General features: G+C 49.4%; 1 protein-coding gene across 1 annotated transcript in view; it reads left to right on the top strand.

Moving 5' to 3' along the window:
- The window catches only part of COL6A3 (collagen type VI alpha 3 chain), an 81,321-nt gene that overhangs the window by 40,892 nt on the left and 24,436 nt on the right, over window positions 1-15,993 (top strand). Inside the window, exons 14-32 of the mRNA XM_059393781.1 lie at window positions 361-506; window positions 1,917-2,009; window positions 2,461-2,514; window positions 3,269-3,340; window positions 4,061-4,087; window positions 4,196-4,240; window positions 4,353-4,406; window positions 4,899-4,961; window positions 5,582-5,647; window positions 6,021-6,074; window positions 8,210-8,245; window positions 8,835-8,897; window positions 9,867-9,929; window positions 11,204-11,266; window positions 12,144-12,206; window positions 13,644-13,694; window positions 13,889-13,924; window positions 14,372-14,434; window positions 15,133-15,195. Coding sequence (XP_059249764.1) covers window positions 361-506; window positions 1,917-2,009; window positions 2,461-2,514; window positions 3,269-3,340; window positions 4,061-4,087; window positions 4,196-4,240; window positions 4,353-4,406; window positions 4,899-4,961; window positions 5,582-5,647; window positions 6,021-6,074; window positions 8,210-8,245; window positions 8,835-8,897; window positions 9,867-9,929; window positions 11,204-11,266; window positions 12,144-12,206; window positions 13,644-13,694; window positions 13,889-13,924; window positions 14,372-14,434; window positions 15,133-15,195 — 1,175 coding nt within the window. The remainder of the gene's footprint in view (window positions 1-360; window positions 507-1,916; window positions 2,010-2,460; window positions 2,515-3,268; window positions 3,341-4,060; window positions 4,088-4,195; window positions 4,241-4,352; window positions 4,407-4,898; window positions 4,962-5,581; window positions 5,648-6,020; window positions 6,075-8,209; window positions 8,246-8,834; window positions 8,898-9,866; window positions 9,930-11,203; window positions 11,267-12,143; window positions 12,207-13,643; window positions 13,695-13,888; window positions 13,925-14,371; window positions 14,435-15,132; window positions 15,196-15,993) is intronic.

The raw sequence follows: 15,993 nt of genomic DNA, 5'->3' as shown, positions 1-15,993 counted from the left end.
AGAGTCAATTATCATATGGTTTCACTTATTTGTGGAGCATAACAGATAGCATGGAGGACATGGGGAGATAGAGAGGAGAAGGGAGTTGGGGGAAATTGGAAGGGGAGGTGAATCATGAGAGACTATGGACTCTGAAAAACAATCTGAGGTGTTTGAAGTGGCGGAGGGGTGGGAGGTTGGGGGAACCAGGTGGTGGGTATTATAGAGGGCACGGATTGCATGGAGCACTGGGTGTGGTGCAAAAATAATGAATACTGTTATGCTGAAAATAAATAAAAGAAAAAACATAGAAAGTCAGGAGGGCGGAGAGGTTGTGGCTCGGAATGCTGGCTGAGCTGCCCTGAATGTCTCTCCTTGCAGGGGTCCATGCTCTGATCCTGGTGGGCCTTGAACGTGTAGCTAACTTGGAGCAGCTGATGCAGCTGGAGTTCGGGCGAGGCTTTCTGTACAGCCGGCCACTGAGGCTCAACTTGCTGGACCTTGATTATGAGCTGGCAGAGCAGCTTGTGAGTTTCTATGCCTCTCCCCACAAACAGGTCTAGATACCAAATTCTTTGTCATCTTCAGATAACGAAGGCTTTTATTTTATTTTTTTCTTTTGCCCAATGAATGGCAGAGGAGCCATTTGGGTAGGTAATTCAATAATTCAAGTGGGAGGGACCTGCCTTGTTGCCACCTTCAGCGCAAGTCCTGAAACTGAGGTATCCAAGAGCTGGGAGGACAGCCCATGGGATGGTGGGTCTCTAGGCATGCTGCTGCTGGTGTCACCTGGCCATTTCCTCTGCTCCTCCTCATGAGCATCTTGCTCTTCATAAGCTTGCCTGAACCTTATGAAGGTGAAACATCAGAGTGATTGTCCCCAAATAAGGAAGAGTGAAAGCTTGCACGTGAAAACAAGGCTATGCAGGAAAAGAAAGACCATTTCTGGGCAGAGGTGCCTCTCCGTTGCTTTCTCTCCTAGTTTCTTCTGGAGGAGATGAAGGTGCCCCCCATGAGGCTTCCCAGTGCATGGGTTCAGCCTCTCTCAGCTGGAAGAGGTAGCTCCCGGGTTGGGAGTGGGGCAGACCTTTGGGGGATGTGGTGCTGAGTGGTTAATTTAGGGATTGTTTGCTGCTGGCAAGAGTGGGTCGTGGGACAAACTGACTGTCCCTTCTTCCCAGAGCTGGCTTTAGGATTTTATTTTGTTATTGGATGGAAGGAGTTGTGTTAGCTGGTGTATCTGGGACATGGAAGAACGTGAAATCTCTGAGAAGCCCAGGGCAAGAAAAGTGTTTGACTGCTATGAGTTGAAAAGTCGGAAATGTTTCTTGGGCCTGTGCTTTCCTGCAAGGTCAGGGGCTAGGATAGGAAGGGAACGTCGAGGGTGTCTGCTGAGGGTGGCCCCACTGGTGACCCAGAGTGGTGGGCCTGGTGGATAAGTCGCAGGTCACTGGGGTCTGCCCTCACATGGGGGCTGTTCCCAAGGCTTCCTCTGGGTGGACAGCATAATCTGTGCTCTAACCCTGGCTGTGAGGAAGTGGGTATAAATCTCTATCCTGGAGATACTTCTGTCTGTGCCATATGCAATTTGTGTCTTACGCCTTGCTCTTTGCATTTGAGAATACGTGAGTTAGGTTTAACGTTTGAAATTAGAAGCTGCATGTTGGAAACTTCTAGAAATAAGACCCAGCCTGAGGTGACACCGTGAATGAGATCACTTTGACCTTGGTTGCTCTTCATGCTCCCATTTGTGACTTCCCACTGCCCTCCTGATGCTAAGCCAGTCTCGGAGGGAAGGCGCCAGCCACACGGGCAGAACTTCATCTCTCACTAAGAAAGCCACTCACGAAGATTTTGACCTTCACAGCATATTTATGCTCTTTGTTCTTTTTTTCCTAGGCATTGTTGAGACTTGAACTTTCTTTTCCTTTTGGTAGGACAACATTGCCGAGAAAGTGTGCTGCGGAGTTCCCTGCAAATGCTCTGGACAAAGGGGAGACCGCGGGCCCATTGGCAGCATCGGGCCAAAGGTAAAGCGACTTTGGCCTCCTGTACACCTGGGGCTAGAACGCAGTGGAGTCCCAAGGGTGCAGCAGGAGGGCCAAGGGGTACTGGATGCCCACAGCCTTCTCTCTTTTCTCGGGGTGAGGGCATCTGCTGTTTTCTACATTGTTCTTCATTTTACAAAATACTGTTAAAATTGGTGGGCATCCCTGACAGCCTCCCTGTGGATGATCAGCAGGATTCTGAGCAAATGTGTCTAAGTTACAGGAAACAACGAGAATTTCTTGGTAGATCAGCCTGAAAGATCCTGATTAATTACACTGGAATAATGAGTGGAAGCCCAAGTTCAAGGGGACAGCTAAAGCCATGCTAATTGGTGCCACTGCTCTATTGAACGAAGGGGGTCATGGAGACATTTGAAGGTGGAACAAAGAGAACTATGGGCTTTAACTGAGGAACGGATTTTCTCTGTTCTAGGGTATTCCCGGAGAAGATGGCTATCGAGGTTATCCTGGTGATGAGGGCGGCCCCGTAAGTACAAAATAATTGGTTCTTTAAGTTTTTATTTCCTCCTTGCTTCCCACATGGTGGGGTTGGGTTCTGAGTTTCATAAGCTCTATTTCCAGTGACTTTCCTACTGGGAAAACAGTTTCTGATGTCCTCAAGAGCTGTCCTCAGATCTCTACACCGTGGAGCACAGTGTGATGACCTGGACATGCACGGTGTGGGTACTAGTTACAGGTGTCCTGGTCCTGTTTCAGAGGGACACAGTTGATGGCCTCTGAGACTGGGGACCACCCAACCCCCACTGGGCGTTCAGGAGGCAGTGCCTGGGACTGAGGAGGTCTGAGAGGCTTTGAGACCCTAGAAGGAAGGCCAACCCTGAGATGGGGATAAAGGATCCGGTGGGGAGCATGTGAAATCCCAGGGTCCCAGCTGGAAGTGCTAGGTGCAGGCTTGATCCCAGCACCCTTCGGAATGCTTGGAATAAGGGATGGTACAGAGGAGTCCTCAGGCCAAGGATTCTTCCAGCACCCAGTACCCAGAGCCCTGCCCACCCTTGGTCCTCCTGGGAGGTACCCTCTGAGCTGAAGACCCTCCCAGGTCCCGCTCCCTCCAGGGGCAGGAACTACCCAAGGGGATGTTGGAGGCTTCACTGGGGTCGAACAGCATCCCTGCCCAGTGAAATCCATCTTCTAGGACACACCTTTCCTGGCAGAGTGAACTCAGTGGAGGTTTGTGACAAGGTGCTCCAACCTATAATTGCCTTTGTCTGTCCTGGTAGGGTGAGCGTGGTCCTCCTGGTGTGAACGGCACACAAGGTTTCCAGGGCTGCCCCGGGCAAAGAGGAGTAAAGGTACAGTGTGCTGATCCTTGAGTGCGTGTGTGTGTGTGTGTGGGGTGACCACAGACAGCCCCAGGGCCCCGACAGGCAGAGGGCACTCAACAGCATGTGTGGAAGTGAGACAGTTTCCCCAAATGCCTCCTTGGGGAGGAAGACCCCCAGGGGTTTCAGTGGCCTCTCATTGGAGGGCAGGTCCAAAGTCTCGTGGGCTCAGCAGCCCTGGCTGCTGTGGGAAGGGGGCCTGAGGATGGTGGAATAGTTTCCCACAGGCATGTCAAGAGGCAGTCACGAGGACAGAGAACGCATGGGCCAGTGTGGAGGGAGGGCCAGTGGCCAGTGTCTCTACCCCAGACCCAGAGAGAAGCCAGGGAAGTGTTGGGGCGGGGTGGACAGCACATGCTGGAAGGTTCCTTATGTGAAATGCTTGGATGCTCTTTCTCCTCCGTTGGCTGAAGTCTGAAAGCAGCTGCTGGAGGGAAGGGGCCACAGGGCCACAGAGTCACCAAAAGGCCTTGGAGCCTAGTCCCCTCCTGCCCAGGGACCCAAGTTCCTAGCAAACTAGCCTTAGGATCCCCCATGTGATGGAGAGTGGTGGGGGGGAGACAGATGAGTCCACAGCACTGAATTTTGGGTTTGGGGTGTTCAGGTGGGGTGGGGCCCCCAGTCTGTTCTAGCCTCTTCTCTTTGGCCTCCAGGAAGGAGCTAATGTTTCCCCTTTGCCCTACCTTCCAGGGCTCTCGTGGATTCCCAGGAGAGAAGGTACCTACGCTTGTTTTTGTTTTTTAAATTTAAAGCTGTCCTAGTATTTGTCATTTTTCCTTTGCCAGATGGCTTTCTATACTCACTCTGTGTCTTTCCCCTTCGTAGGGTGAATTAGGAGAAATCGGGCTAGATGGTCTCGACGGTGAAGACGTAAGCGATTTCACACTCAGTCCACACCGCGTCCGGTCCTAAACATCCCGGCCCCTCATATCTCGGTCCTGGAAATTGTGCTGGGAGTGACATTTCTCATTATCTTTGACAGGGAGACAAAGGATTGCCTGGTTCTTCTGGAGAGAAAGGGAATCCCGGTAGAAGGGTCAGTATGTTTCCATAGTGTTGCCATTAAAGAAAAACTAAAACATTTTACTTAAGGAATCTATCTATCTATCTATCTATCTATCTATCTATGGCGAGAGAGAGGGAGAGAGAGAGGGAGAGAGACTGCTTCCTCCAGGCAGTCTTCCCTGATGTTCTTGAGGGGGTCATCCTTGGTATCTCCTCTGCCCTCTGTCAGCTGTGACAGATACATCAGATTTTTTTGTTTGTTTGTCTGAAGATTATGTCTCATAGTGCAGGGATCAAGTAAGTTCTGTTTAAAAAACTCCCTAGTGTCTGGTACAGAATAGGTCCCATTAATATTTGGATTACCTGAACAGATTGGAAATACTTGGAGTCATTTTACCTTCATGTAAATGAGCAAATGGGAAATGTTGTTTTGTTGAAGATTTATGAACTGAAGAACATGAGTTTAAGGGTGAGATACAAATTAGAAATCTGATTTTTGTCTCTACTTGTGCTTTTTATTTAGGGTGACAAAGGACCTAAAGGGGAAAAAGGAGAGAGAGGGGACATTGGAATTCGAGGTGACCCGGTAAGGGAACTTCCTCATCCACAGGTTGAGACCCATGTCTGGAGAAGAGGGTCATGGGGAAGGGGTTGAAAGGAAGAATTTAAAACCAGGATTTTGAAATTGTCTTCAGATATGTTGACAACATATGTGGTTTTTCCTTTTCCTACAATTTTGGAGATATGTTTGCTTTCTACCTGCAAAGGTAAGTGTTTGCAAGGCTTAACATAAAAAAGGAAGACCTCAGAAGTTTCTCAAAAGCTGGCCTCGGGCAGTTTAATCTAGCAGGATTGGGTGGTTAGAAAGGTATTAAGGGTGGCAAAAATGTCAGACCCTGAGCCACCACCCCTTGGCCATGTCCCACAGAGCCCACCCATCCCACCAGGACAGCCTGACAACAGGGTCACCAACCACTCTTGGCTTCAGACAGTGGGCAGTCCTTCCTCATTGGGGAGGGCAGGGGCCCGGAGTCACTATTGCCTCGTTCTGGCCCGAAGGATGGGTGGCTGGCCTGGCATGGGTTTCATAGAGCCACAGAACCAGAAAAACTGCAAACCCTTTTATTCCTTCTCTTTCCCTAAACTGAAATCAAGCATCCTTTTCTTGCCTATGCGGCTCATGTCCCTGACCCGTGTTGTTGACAGGGTGACTCAGGACGGGACAGTCAGCAGAGAGGACCCAAAGGAGAAACTGGAGACATTGGTCCCATGGTATGGTGCTCTACATTCCCAGACCCCTTTTGCTGAGGACTTCCCCCAGCTACAGCGGCCATGAAAGTGGTCTCCAGGGCTGTGGGGCATACGAGGTTGGGAGCAGACCTGGGTGCGGGTGAAAGACATCTCCCCAATAGGGAGCCGAAGCAACTGCCATCAAGAGGGGTTTCCTTTCTGCAGAATTTGTGCCCCTTAGATATTCATGGAAGGGGTTTGTCAAGCCAGAGGCTTGTGGAGATGGTCATGACCCCTGTCTAAGGGGTTCCACCAGGCATCACCCCCTGGGTGTGTGCCCCTTTTCCAGTGGTGTCTGGTGCAATATGCCAGAGCTGGATGAGAATCTTATGCCAATTTTTTTTCCCCACTTCAGGGTCTCCCAGGGAGAGACGGGGTATCTGGAAGGCCTGGAGAAACCGGGAAGGACGTGAGTGCCTCTTGGGCCTTGGGGGACTCTGTACGGGGATTTAGCAAGTGCCCCCAGAGTTGCCAAGATGATCTGGGGCAGAGCTACTCAGCAACTTTATATTTAGGGACTTTAAGAGGATTTCTGGAACTGTTGTCACCCAAAGCTTGCTGCTTATAGAAATTTTTCATTCTTACCATTTGCTCTGTGCTCTTTCTCTTCCCCCACCTCCTGGTTCGGCCTCCTTCCCATGAGAAAAACCACATCCAACAGATGCTTTTAGAAGGAGTATCTTTGCTGCTTTCAAATATTTGGCTAGGTTTTACCCTGTTAAATATTTTTAAAATCCAAACAGAAGCCCGAGTACAGGGGAGCGAGGGGTAGCAAGGCTGACGGGTTGTATACAGGCTGGTTGAATGATAGTTTGTTTGCTTGTGAGGATGGAATTCAAGAGATACACCCGGGTTCTGTTTGCTCGCGAATGGTGTCTTGCAGCTGCCTTTTCAAGACATTTCACAAACGTCTGTTGTAAGACAACTGGTGGTGTGCCGGCTCTTTGAGTCTTGTTGAAGAGTTGATAAAGCGGAAGCTGGGTATACAATCTTCATGCGGCTTCCTGGGAACCCAGAGCTTGGGGTTCTGGAAGGGGGAGAGAGTCCCTGCACAGGGAGGGTGGTCTGGAAGTTAGTAAGTCTTCAGGTGCTCACTGGCTGGTGCAGACAGCCATGGGAGGCTCAGCAAGAATGTCGCCTCCACCAGCCACGCCCTGGGGGGACGATGGCGGGGGGGCCTCAGAGACGTGACCTGCGCTGAGGGTTTTTGGAAGGAATGACTTTCACCCGTGATCAGATGATAGGCTTTGGGCATTCTGAGGAGCTGAGTAATGACACAGGAGTTGAAGACACACTCGATGGTCATGAAAGGCTCTCAGCTCCATGGGTGAGCAGAGCCAAGGCTTGTTTTCATGAAGGACTTAAGATAGAGGCATGCATATGATTTGTTTGATTTCTAGGTGCAAGGTAGAAACTTGGTTTTGAATTTGATGTGGTCGAGGGCTCTTGTCGCTTCCGTTCTTCCCTTGAGGCTGGGTGAGGCCTGGCTTCTGGCCTCCTCCTTCTATTCTGTTATGACCTCACTGTGCCAGGTTCATGCCGAGGTGAAATGGTCCCTCTCTGGGCCACCTTGCCCCTCACACCACCACTCAGGCGTCTGGAGGCTGCCTCTGGCATGCGTTGTGCATCATTAAGCACTGGTGGCCTCTGGCCTTGTTCCAGGATGTCCCTTTTTGGGAGAGGCCAGCCAGATTGTTACTTTGAAGGAGTGACCTGGCCTCTTTCCTCTTCTACTGCTCCATGTGTCGCCCGTGGAAGAAGGCCAAAGTCTTCCATTAAAGGAGCTGCCACCACAGTGACTAATGGCAGAACAATCACCCCAGAAAATCTCTGGGCTGGTCCACTGGGAGTGGAGAATGTGAGCTGCTGTGTTACAGAATCCAGAATACCAGCCCTTAACCTCACAGAGATACACCCAGGACCTTCATGCATTCCCATCCTAAACCTTTGCATGAGAGAGGAAGCATCACAAAGTCGGGATTAAAGGATTACTTAGCACAGCAGGCCCACATGTATGTGAACTAAGGGTCACTCCTGGAACATCGAGAACAATGTTGCCAAGTCACGAGCCCAGACTAAATACAGTTGGGCTTTTAGGTTCCACATACACGCACTCCCGATGCTTTCCTTAACGGAGTGTGTGTTATATTTGGCCAGGAGCATTTGGAGAGTTTGGGACTCCCTGACATTAGAATGAACATATTTCATTACGTCTCCCCACTGTTAGGAAAATGATCGTAAAGCGGATAGGTTGACATTACCATTTCACATCCTTGTTTGAAGCTGGCTGGGATCGTGCAGCCAGAACGAGTCATTATTTTGCTTGGCAGGTCTGAAGTTAACTGTGAAAACTTGCATTTGGTTGGTTAACAGGGCTGCATGGAAGCAAGAGTGGAGAGTGGAGATGAGGGCTGGAGGGGGGGCGTCTCTTGTGCTTTGCCCTGGGCTGGCTAGTTTTGGCATTTGGTGCTCGGGGGCTCCCATCACAGAGAGCCCCAGGCTCCATCCCCAGACTCCCTTTCAGTTTCTGTGACTTCTCCACAGGGTGGCTTTGGCCGAAGGGGACCCGCGGGAGCTAAGGTAGGTCTCTCACTTGGCGCCTCTTTTCTGTCCTCATGTTGGGACTCACCGTGTGCTTTCAAAGGGCAGGGAGGCAATCCAGCCAGGGGGCCAAAAACATTGTCCCTTGGCCACCAAGGCACAGAGCTCAGGTAGCTGCCCCCACTTTCTCCACCAACTCCTTAAGTTGAGCCTCTTCTAAATGGCCCGTGAAACTGAGTGGCCGTGGGGACGAGGGGCAGAGATAGAGGCGAGAGACGGAGGACACTGTGTCCGGGAATCCCTCAGCCTTAATGTGCCTGCTTGTCTGGGCTTTGGCCAGTTTTAGCATCTTACTGTGTCTGTCTATTCACCTGTGCCAGGCAGGACTCCTCATTTCACAAAGCCGTCCTGAGTAGACGTTGAAAACAGTGGGAAACCATCATAAGAGTGCAGAGTGACACGGGCTGCAAGGTGTCGTGTCTCATCCTGGAGGCACGGTGCCAGTGGCCCCTGCCCCCCGCGTGGGGCTGTTCGCCTGTCCCCCTGTCCAGATGTGATGGTGGAGCACACAGCTGACATTGGCATAAACCACCCTGACCTCTCCCCTCCATCTTCCTTTGTTTCCAAGGGCAACAAGGGCGGCCCCGGCCAGCCAGGCTCAGTGGGAGAGCAGGGGACCCGAGGCGCACAGGTCAGTACCCCCGTCGAGGCCATGTGCCTGTGATGCTTTCCCAGATGTCTGGTATTTGTTTTTATATTTAAATGAGGTGACAGTCAGTTTAACAAAATTGAATGCAAATTAATCTTTGTAAAGTGAACAATCGGTGGTGGGTAGTCCATTCACAGTGTTGTACAAGCATCAGCTCTATATAGTTTGCAAACATGTTCACTGTCCCCAGAGGAGTCCCCTCCCTGTCAAGCAGTCACTCGCATCTCCCCTCCCCCAGCTGCTGGAAACCTCTCATTTCCCTTCTGTCTCTGTGGATTTCTCTCTCCTGGAAATTTCGTGGGAATGGAATCACATTCTCTGTGGCCTGTCTGGCTTCCTTCCCTGGGCATCATATTTTTGATGTCCGTCCATGTAGTAGCAGGTGTCTCTGCTCCCTTCCTCCTCAGGGCTAAGTCATATTCTGCGGTGTGGACAGACCACAACTGGTTTATGCAGGTGTCAGCTGGTGGACACCTGGGCTCTTTCTACCTTTTGGAAATTGTGAATAGTGCTGCTATGCACATCTGCGTATAAGCTTTTGTTTGAACTCCTGTTCCTTAGCATTTTTAAAAAGATGTAATTTACTTCTTTTAAAGGGAAGGGGGAGGGCGGGGAGAATTGGGGGAAGAGGGAGAAGGAGAGAAGCTCAAACAGACTCTGCAGTGAGTGTGGAGCCTGACATGGGGCTTGATCTCGCAACCCTGAGATCATGACCCAAGCTGAAATCAAGAGTCCGATGCTTGACTGAGCCACCTGGGCACCCCTTGCATTTGTATTTTAAACTCACTTCCCCATTTGTGTCCTGGGTTGGGATTGCTGTTCGCCGAGACTGAAGAGTGGTTGCTAGCAGGGTTTTCGGCCGGCAGAAGCAAGGCTCTGGCCTCTGGGTCCTGAGCTTCCTCACGGAACACCGCCTCCGTGCAGCACTTACGTTGGCCTTTTACTTTTCAGGGTCCACCTGGTCCCACAGGTCCTCCAGGCCTGATCGGTGAACAGGGCATTTCTGGGCCTCGGGTAAGTCGGCTGGATCCCAGCCCTGTCTTGAGCTAAGCAGAGCACAGGGATGCACAGGCTGAGGTCCCCGGGACCTTCCTTTGCCTCCTCCCCGGCCACCCAGACCCTGGGTCACCGTCAGTCTTCACAGTGACCGGCCAGTTTCCCCGAGGGAAGAAGAGACCCTTTTCCTTGTTGCTCCAGGGTCTTCTAAATCCCAGTACCGCCGCTTCCAAACCTGGACCAGCTGGGTGGTAAGCGGAGGGAAGCTGTCCCGCATCTCCCAAGTCTGAGGATAGAACATAAGGTCTAATTAGATCTGTCCAAATTCTCAGCACATGCCAAAATGTGTCATAGGTGGCCCTTAGAGATTGCCTTGTGGTTCGGTATTTTGTGTAAGGCATCTCCCAGCCTCAGGTTCAACACAGAAGCTTTTCCTTAAATTTGCACGGCCATAGGCATGAGCCTCCATCTCAGTGGTCAGCGACGGTGTGCGGCATGTGTCAGAGCTGAGTGGGGACCGGGCGCCCAGCACACGCACTCCGGCATCCCTCCTGCCTGATGGGTACCCTGGCATTTGTTATGGAAAGTCAGAGCTACCAAAAACAGGCAGAGACCTGACCTGTCATAACATGAGTGAACAAAGGTTGGGACAGCGAAGCAGGAACTTTGTGCGAGCCGTTGTTTGCGGAGAGTCGTTCCCCCATCTGCGATCTGAGATATACCTATTTTCTGAGCTTCTGTGGTTTTGGTCCCATTATCTAAGCTCTGATTAGTCACGAGTTTAAGGTGGAATGCGGGCATGGTGAAGCTCTTCAAGGAGTCACCAGTGACCAGTAGCTGCTCCCCTCTGTTGTTGACGTGTCTGTTCTGGTCATTTCTGGGCTCTGGAGGCCACACTCCATTTTTAGAGCTATGTTTCCTCATTATTTTTTTGCTCTCTCAATGGATACACGTCCACAGGACCCCACACCTGTATACACAGGTGTTGGCATGGAGGTGTGCAAAGGGAAAAAAAGGGCAGGTGAAATCTGGGTGCTGTCCCTCTAGTCAGGGACTGGGGTATGTGGTTACAGCAGCATGGGTCCTTTTGAGGACACTTGTGTCACATGGTCACCCTGATGGTTTAGATTTGCACAAGCCCTGTCCATGCGGGCTTGCATTCAGATCTCTAGCACCATGGTTGGCACTCAGCGCGGCGGGATGGGATATAGGGCTCAGGCCCTTTGGCTTGGTGGGGGTGTGTGTACATTTCATAAATATTTCATTGATGGACTCCTCTCCTTGTGCTCCAGGGAAGCGGAGGGACCGCGGGTGTTCCTGGAGAACGTGGCAGGACCGGTCCCCTGGGAAGGAAGGTTTGTCTTGACAAACGTAGAGTTCATTTCCTGAGGTCAAGCCCCAGTCATACAGCCCCCTCTCTACAACCTCTGTCTCATCTGTCCTTGTGCTCCCAACCCCCATCCCCGGCCTCACGTGCACCCAGCTTTCCCTGTCACCAGCCGGCTTGGTCAGGGGGAATCCCTGTCCTGTCCCCGCTCAAGGAAACACGAAGGCTGTACTCAGCGGACTGGCTGTCTTGGGGCCAGGACCTACGAGCAGCTGGGGTTTCTCTGATCTCTTCATGCGGCAGCATGTGGCTCCTCGCCATAGGCAGACCGGAGGCACTTAGTACTGCATCAGAGCTGTGTTGAACACACATTCTTTAAACACTGGCTGTGCACACACGGAGAGCACTGGCCATATTTAGCTAATCCAGGAGCCTCAAATCCCCGACTGTTTTGGATAATGGCTGCTTGTTCTATGCAGGCTGTCTGAGAACAGATTTTCCATAAGCCTGAAGAGAAACCACAGTTTATCAGAACCAGTCTGAAAAGGCAGCATTTTCTGTCAAGAAAATGTGTTCATGGGAATGCACAGTCATCTCTGGGTCTCTTGCTGGTGTTGGCTGGGTGTCCCCTGGAATTCAGCGCCCACTGACTTTCTTCCCCCTGTTTCTCCTTCTCGTTTCCCCGCCAGCATGTTCCTGTGCTGGGTTAATGCAAGGAGCAAACACAGGCTCTCCTGGATTCTTTTCTGCGAATCTGCACACTAACACTGCAATTTAAAAAATAATTTTTATCAGAATCTAGAAGTTAGCAGCTTGCGGCATTGTGTAGAGCGCAAAGGGCTTGGAATCACATTTTAAGTTGGCCTTGGACCCACAGCTGTCTCAGCTTTGTTTCTTTTGTGTAGGGTGAGCCTGGAGAGCCAGGACCAAAGGGAGGCGTCGGGAGCCGGGGCCCCCGAGGGGAGACGGTAAGGTCATGATATGCCGTGGCTCACCCTTCACTGAAAGGTGGGAGGCGAGTAGATGGGGACCTTGCTCTGGGCTGGGCTTCATCCTTGCAAATCGGGTTGGTTCTGAATAGAGGAAACTTGATCATTGCTTCTTGTATCCTTGGGGATCTGATTGAACACAGTGAAACCTTCTTATAAACAGCAAATCAATTTCCAAGAAAGTTACATTTCATCAGGAGGAGAGGGTGAAGACACTTTTCTCCCCTAAGAATGTGGGGACAAAATGGAGCTTGAACCACCTTCATTTCCGGTTCTGCAAATGGTTTGTGACCATGACTGGGTAGAGCTTTCCTGCAAAGAAATAAATGTCCTTTGGCTAAAATGGAGTTGGAGCTGGTCAGGTCTTGATCCAGAGAGAAACCATTGCCTTTGAATGAGACATCTAGGAATAGAGGTTATTACTTTGATAACTCATTTAGAAGTATCATTTAAAAATAATCTATAACGATAATCTATCTGCTCAGTAACAATAGGGAAAAGATGTCTACAGAACATGGAGAATTTTTAAAAAATGAGGTGGTATACCTAAACATTGTAAATGGACCAGATTTATCTGATTTATAATCCCAAACTTTAAAATATTTTTTGCCTGTATGCAATTTCTCTACAAGAAACTGAAGTTTAAAAGATCCATTTCTGTTATTATTAGTTTCAGGAGTGGGGGTGGGGTGGGGAATCAAACTTTAAAATCTATTCAGACCATTGAAGGAAATCTCTTCTTGATTCTGTGTCTATACATTTTTGGGCCATGGTTCTTCAGCTGTTGATGTTTGCTTAAAGCTGTAAATGAACTAGGAGCCATGCTCGACATATGTTTTAGGGACATGAATGTATAGTTTACATGCAATCTTCTGATTCTTTTGAAATAGTTGATGGAGTCCAGTTCTGAAAGTCTTCCATGGGGGTGTTGACAGGGCAGATCTGAGAGCATAGGAGGAGGGTGTTTGGAAGGAAGACAGTCTAGTGGCACTACTGGAAGAGGAGGGGGTTACAGAGGAGGCGACAGGTTAGGGGACTTGGGAAGACATGAAAGACTGAATCCCATGTTTTTGCTTTGAAGGAGAATCAAAGATTCCTAGATGCAGAGAGTCAGGATGCCTTATGAGTCTCAGTTCAGTGGGTCTTTGATTCTTCTCCCAAGGGCTGTCTTTCCCAGTGGCTGTCCATTTTTCTTTACAGTGGTGCCACACCAGCACCATTTTGCCCAAGGAGTCCATTAAGCTTACTTATAGTCTCCGTCTTGTTGCACCTGGAGGATGGAGTGGGAGCAGGAACACTTCCCTGATCTGGGAACACTTCAGGGAACCAAGGACACTGTGCTCAGGGCTCTAGACAGAGGTGGTTGTGCCTTGCCCAGCGTGGTGGCCCATAGTAATGCTCTCTTTCCACCCCCAGGGCGATGATGGCAGAGACGGGGTTGGCAATGAAGGGCGCAGAGGCAAAAAAGTATGTACCTCCTAGATTTCTTGAACTTCTGACAACTTGTATTTTTAAAGAATTATTTCCCAAAATTTTATTGTAATATCGTGAATATTTTCTCTTGATGACTCCAGGGATATATTTTTCTTGCTCAAGAATAATTTATTTTAGATGCCTTTAAATTGGGACCAAATATTGAGTTATTTATTTATCTCTTACAGGGAGAAAGAGGATTCCCTGGATACCCAGGGTCAAAGGTAATACTTGCAAAATAAATACGTGCCTAGTGGTGGGACATCACTGTTGTTTGGAGCTGAGTCTGGTACGATCATGGGTTGAAAATCAGAATATCGTGGTATCAGTGCTGGGTCAGCCGCTTTTTAACCAGTGACCCGTGGAAGACCCCACCTCTCTGAGGTACTCCCTCCCCTGTTACATGGAGGTGACAGTGAGGGTTAAATGAAATGACATGGCAGTAACGTACTTTGCAAACTTAAAATGCTGGGATCTGTATGATATTGTCAATACAGTTCAGTAAGCTAAGGCCAACTCTGCGAAGGACACAGGTGTACTAGGAACCCAGCAGAATGTAAATCAGAGTGAGCCACTTGACTTCCCTGGGAAGTGTGGTCTAGATGCCCAAGACCCTCATCTAGACTCTCTGTTTCAGATATTAATGTATCTCTTTCTGGCTCTCTTCCCAGGGTGCCCCTGGTGAGCCAGGGACAGGTGGAGCAGTGGGACCCAAAGGCATTAGAGGCCGAAGGGTGAGTCTGTCTGCACCTGGATGCAGGTGGGGAATGAGAACATGTGAGGTGAAGATTATCCCTCTTCTCCTGCAGTGGGGCTAGTGGTAGTAGAGGGTAGAAGAAAAGGAATCCTAAGCCCTAGACCAGTGTCTTTTGGACCCTCCATGATTGTCTGCACTGTCCTCCTTCAGCAATGCTGTCCTTATGGGGAGGTCCCAAGAACCCCTTCCTCTAACACATCTCAGGGATCACTAGACTGCACACCCCCCCTCTCCCCATCATGAGAGTCCTCTTCCTTAAGCTACTTTTAGCTCTGAACGACTCTCTTCAATGGATGTTTACTCATCTTCTTAAGATTGCACTGTGTCCTGACTTAACAAACTGAGGTCTAGATGTGGGAGACTGTTATTTTTAGTGAAAACCATCGTATTATCCTGTTCATTTACTCAATGAAGAGTCAGATTACACCCTTTAAGATTGAAGGTAGGGTTTCGAAACATTGGATTGGTTGTCTCCACTGAACAGTGACCTGATTAATTGTCATTTTTTGGTTTCTTGTACATCCTCATTAATGGTTCTGGGGGAGGCATCTTACGGTGAGAGAGTTCTCGTGGTGAAAGGAAATGTAGGGTTAGATCACCTTCACCGCCTCTGTCAACTGCAGGAGTTGGGAATCTTCTGCCACAGCTGAGCAGTGTTTGTTCTGCCCTTTCTAGGGAAATTCAGGACCTCCAGGGGCAGTGGGGCAGAAGGGAGACCCTGGCTATCCAGGACCATCTGTGAGTATCCACCCAATTCTGATCAAGCCACTGGAATGGGATGCTCTCCACATGCCTCTTTATAAACTTTCCACTGTCTCGTCTCCTCACAGAGCGGGTTGCTGCATTTTTGTCATTCCTGCCTTTTTTTTTTTCTCTCAAATAAACTACTTTTCTTTTGATACCACAATAGAGAAAAGAGCTTTTGAATTTTAGAGTTACAAGAAACTTTAAAAAGAAGTTTCTTGAGGAACCTTGTGCTCTAGGATATATTGTAATTTGCCTTCATAATTTCCTGGTGTGGGTTTGTTTGAGGTTTGTGTACAGGACCAAAAAAAAAAAAAAAAAGTACAAGTTTTATACCTCTTGGGTTACATCTTGCAGAATTAGTATAATTTATGTCAGATGTTGGTTTGCAGACTTCTTCCTTTGGTTTATAAAATCCCCGGGAGAGCTTCAGATTTGTGGTTTAAAAACCTCGAGTGCCCGGCTACCTGGGGACTGGAGGGTGACCTGCAGCCTTTCCACTATGTCTCTTCCCTCTGAATGTCTTTGTTTCCTTATTTGAAGCTCTCCCTGTGTTGTCTTCCGACATGAAATTTGATGAGGTTCAAGGAATGATGGATAATCACTCCTACAAGGAAATGTTGAGGGACTAAGACAGGTTGAACTTGGGTGAAGGCCAAGTCAGGTGATTACTGCCTTTTAAACGTGAACCATTTAATGGGAAAAAGTAAGGCAGTCACTTGTCTTGTGGGAAGACACCTGACTGACTCACAAGAGGACTGCTTGACATCAGGACAGCCACATATTGGGACG

This window comes from Mustela nigripes, chromosome 3, assembly GCF_022355385.1.
Source record: "Mustela nigripes isolate SB6536 chromosome 3, MUSNIG.SB6536, whole genome shotgun sequence".
Taxonomy (NCBI): Eukaryota; Metazoa; Chordata; class Mammalia; order Carnivora; family Mustelidae; genus Mustela; species Mustela nigripes.
Note: the sequence above shows the minus strand (reverse complement) of the source record. Positions and strands in the feature narration are given on the sequence as shown.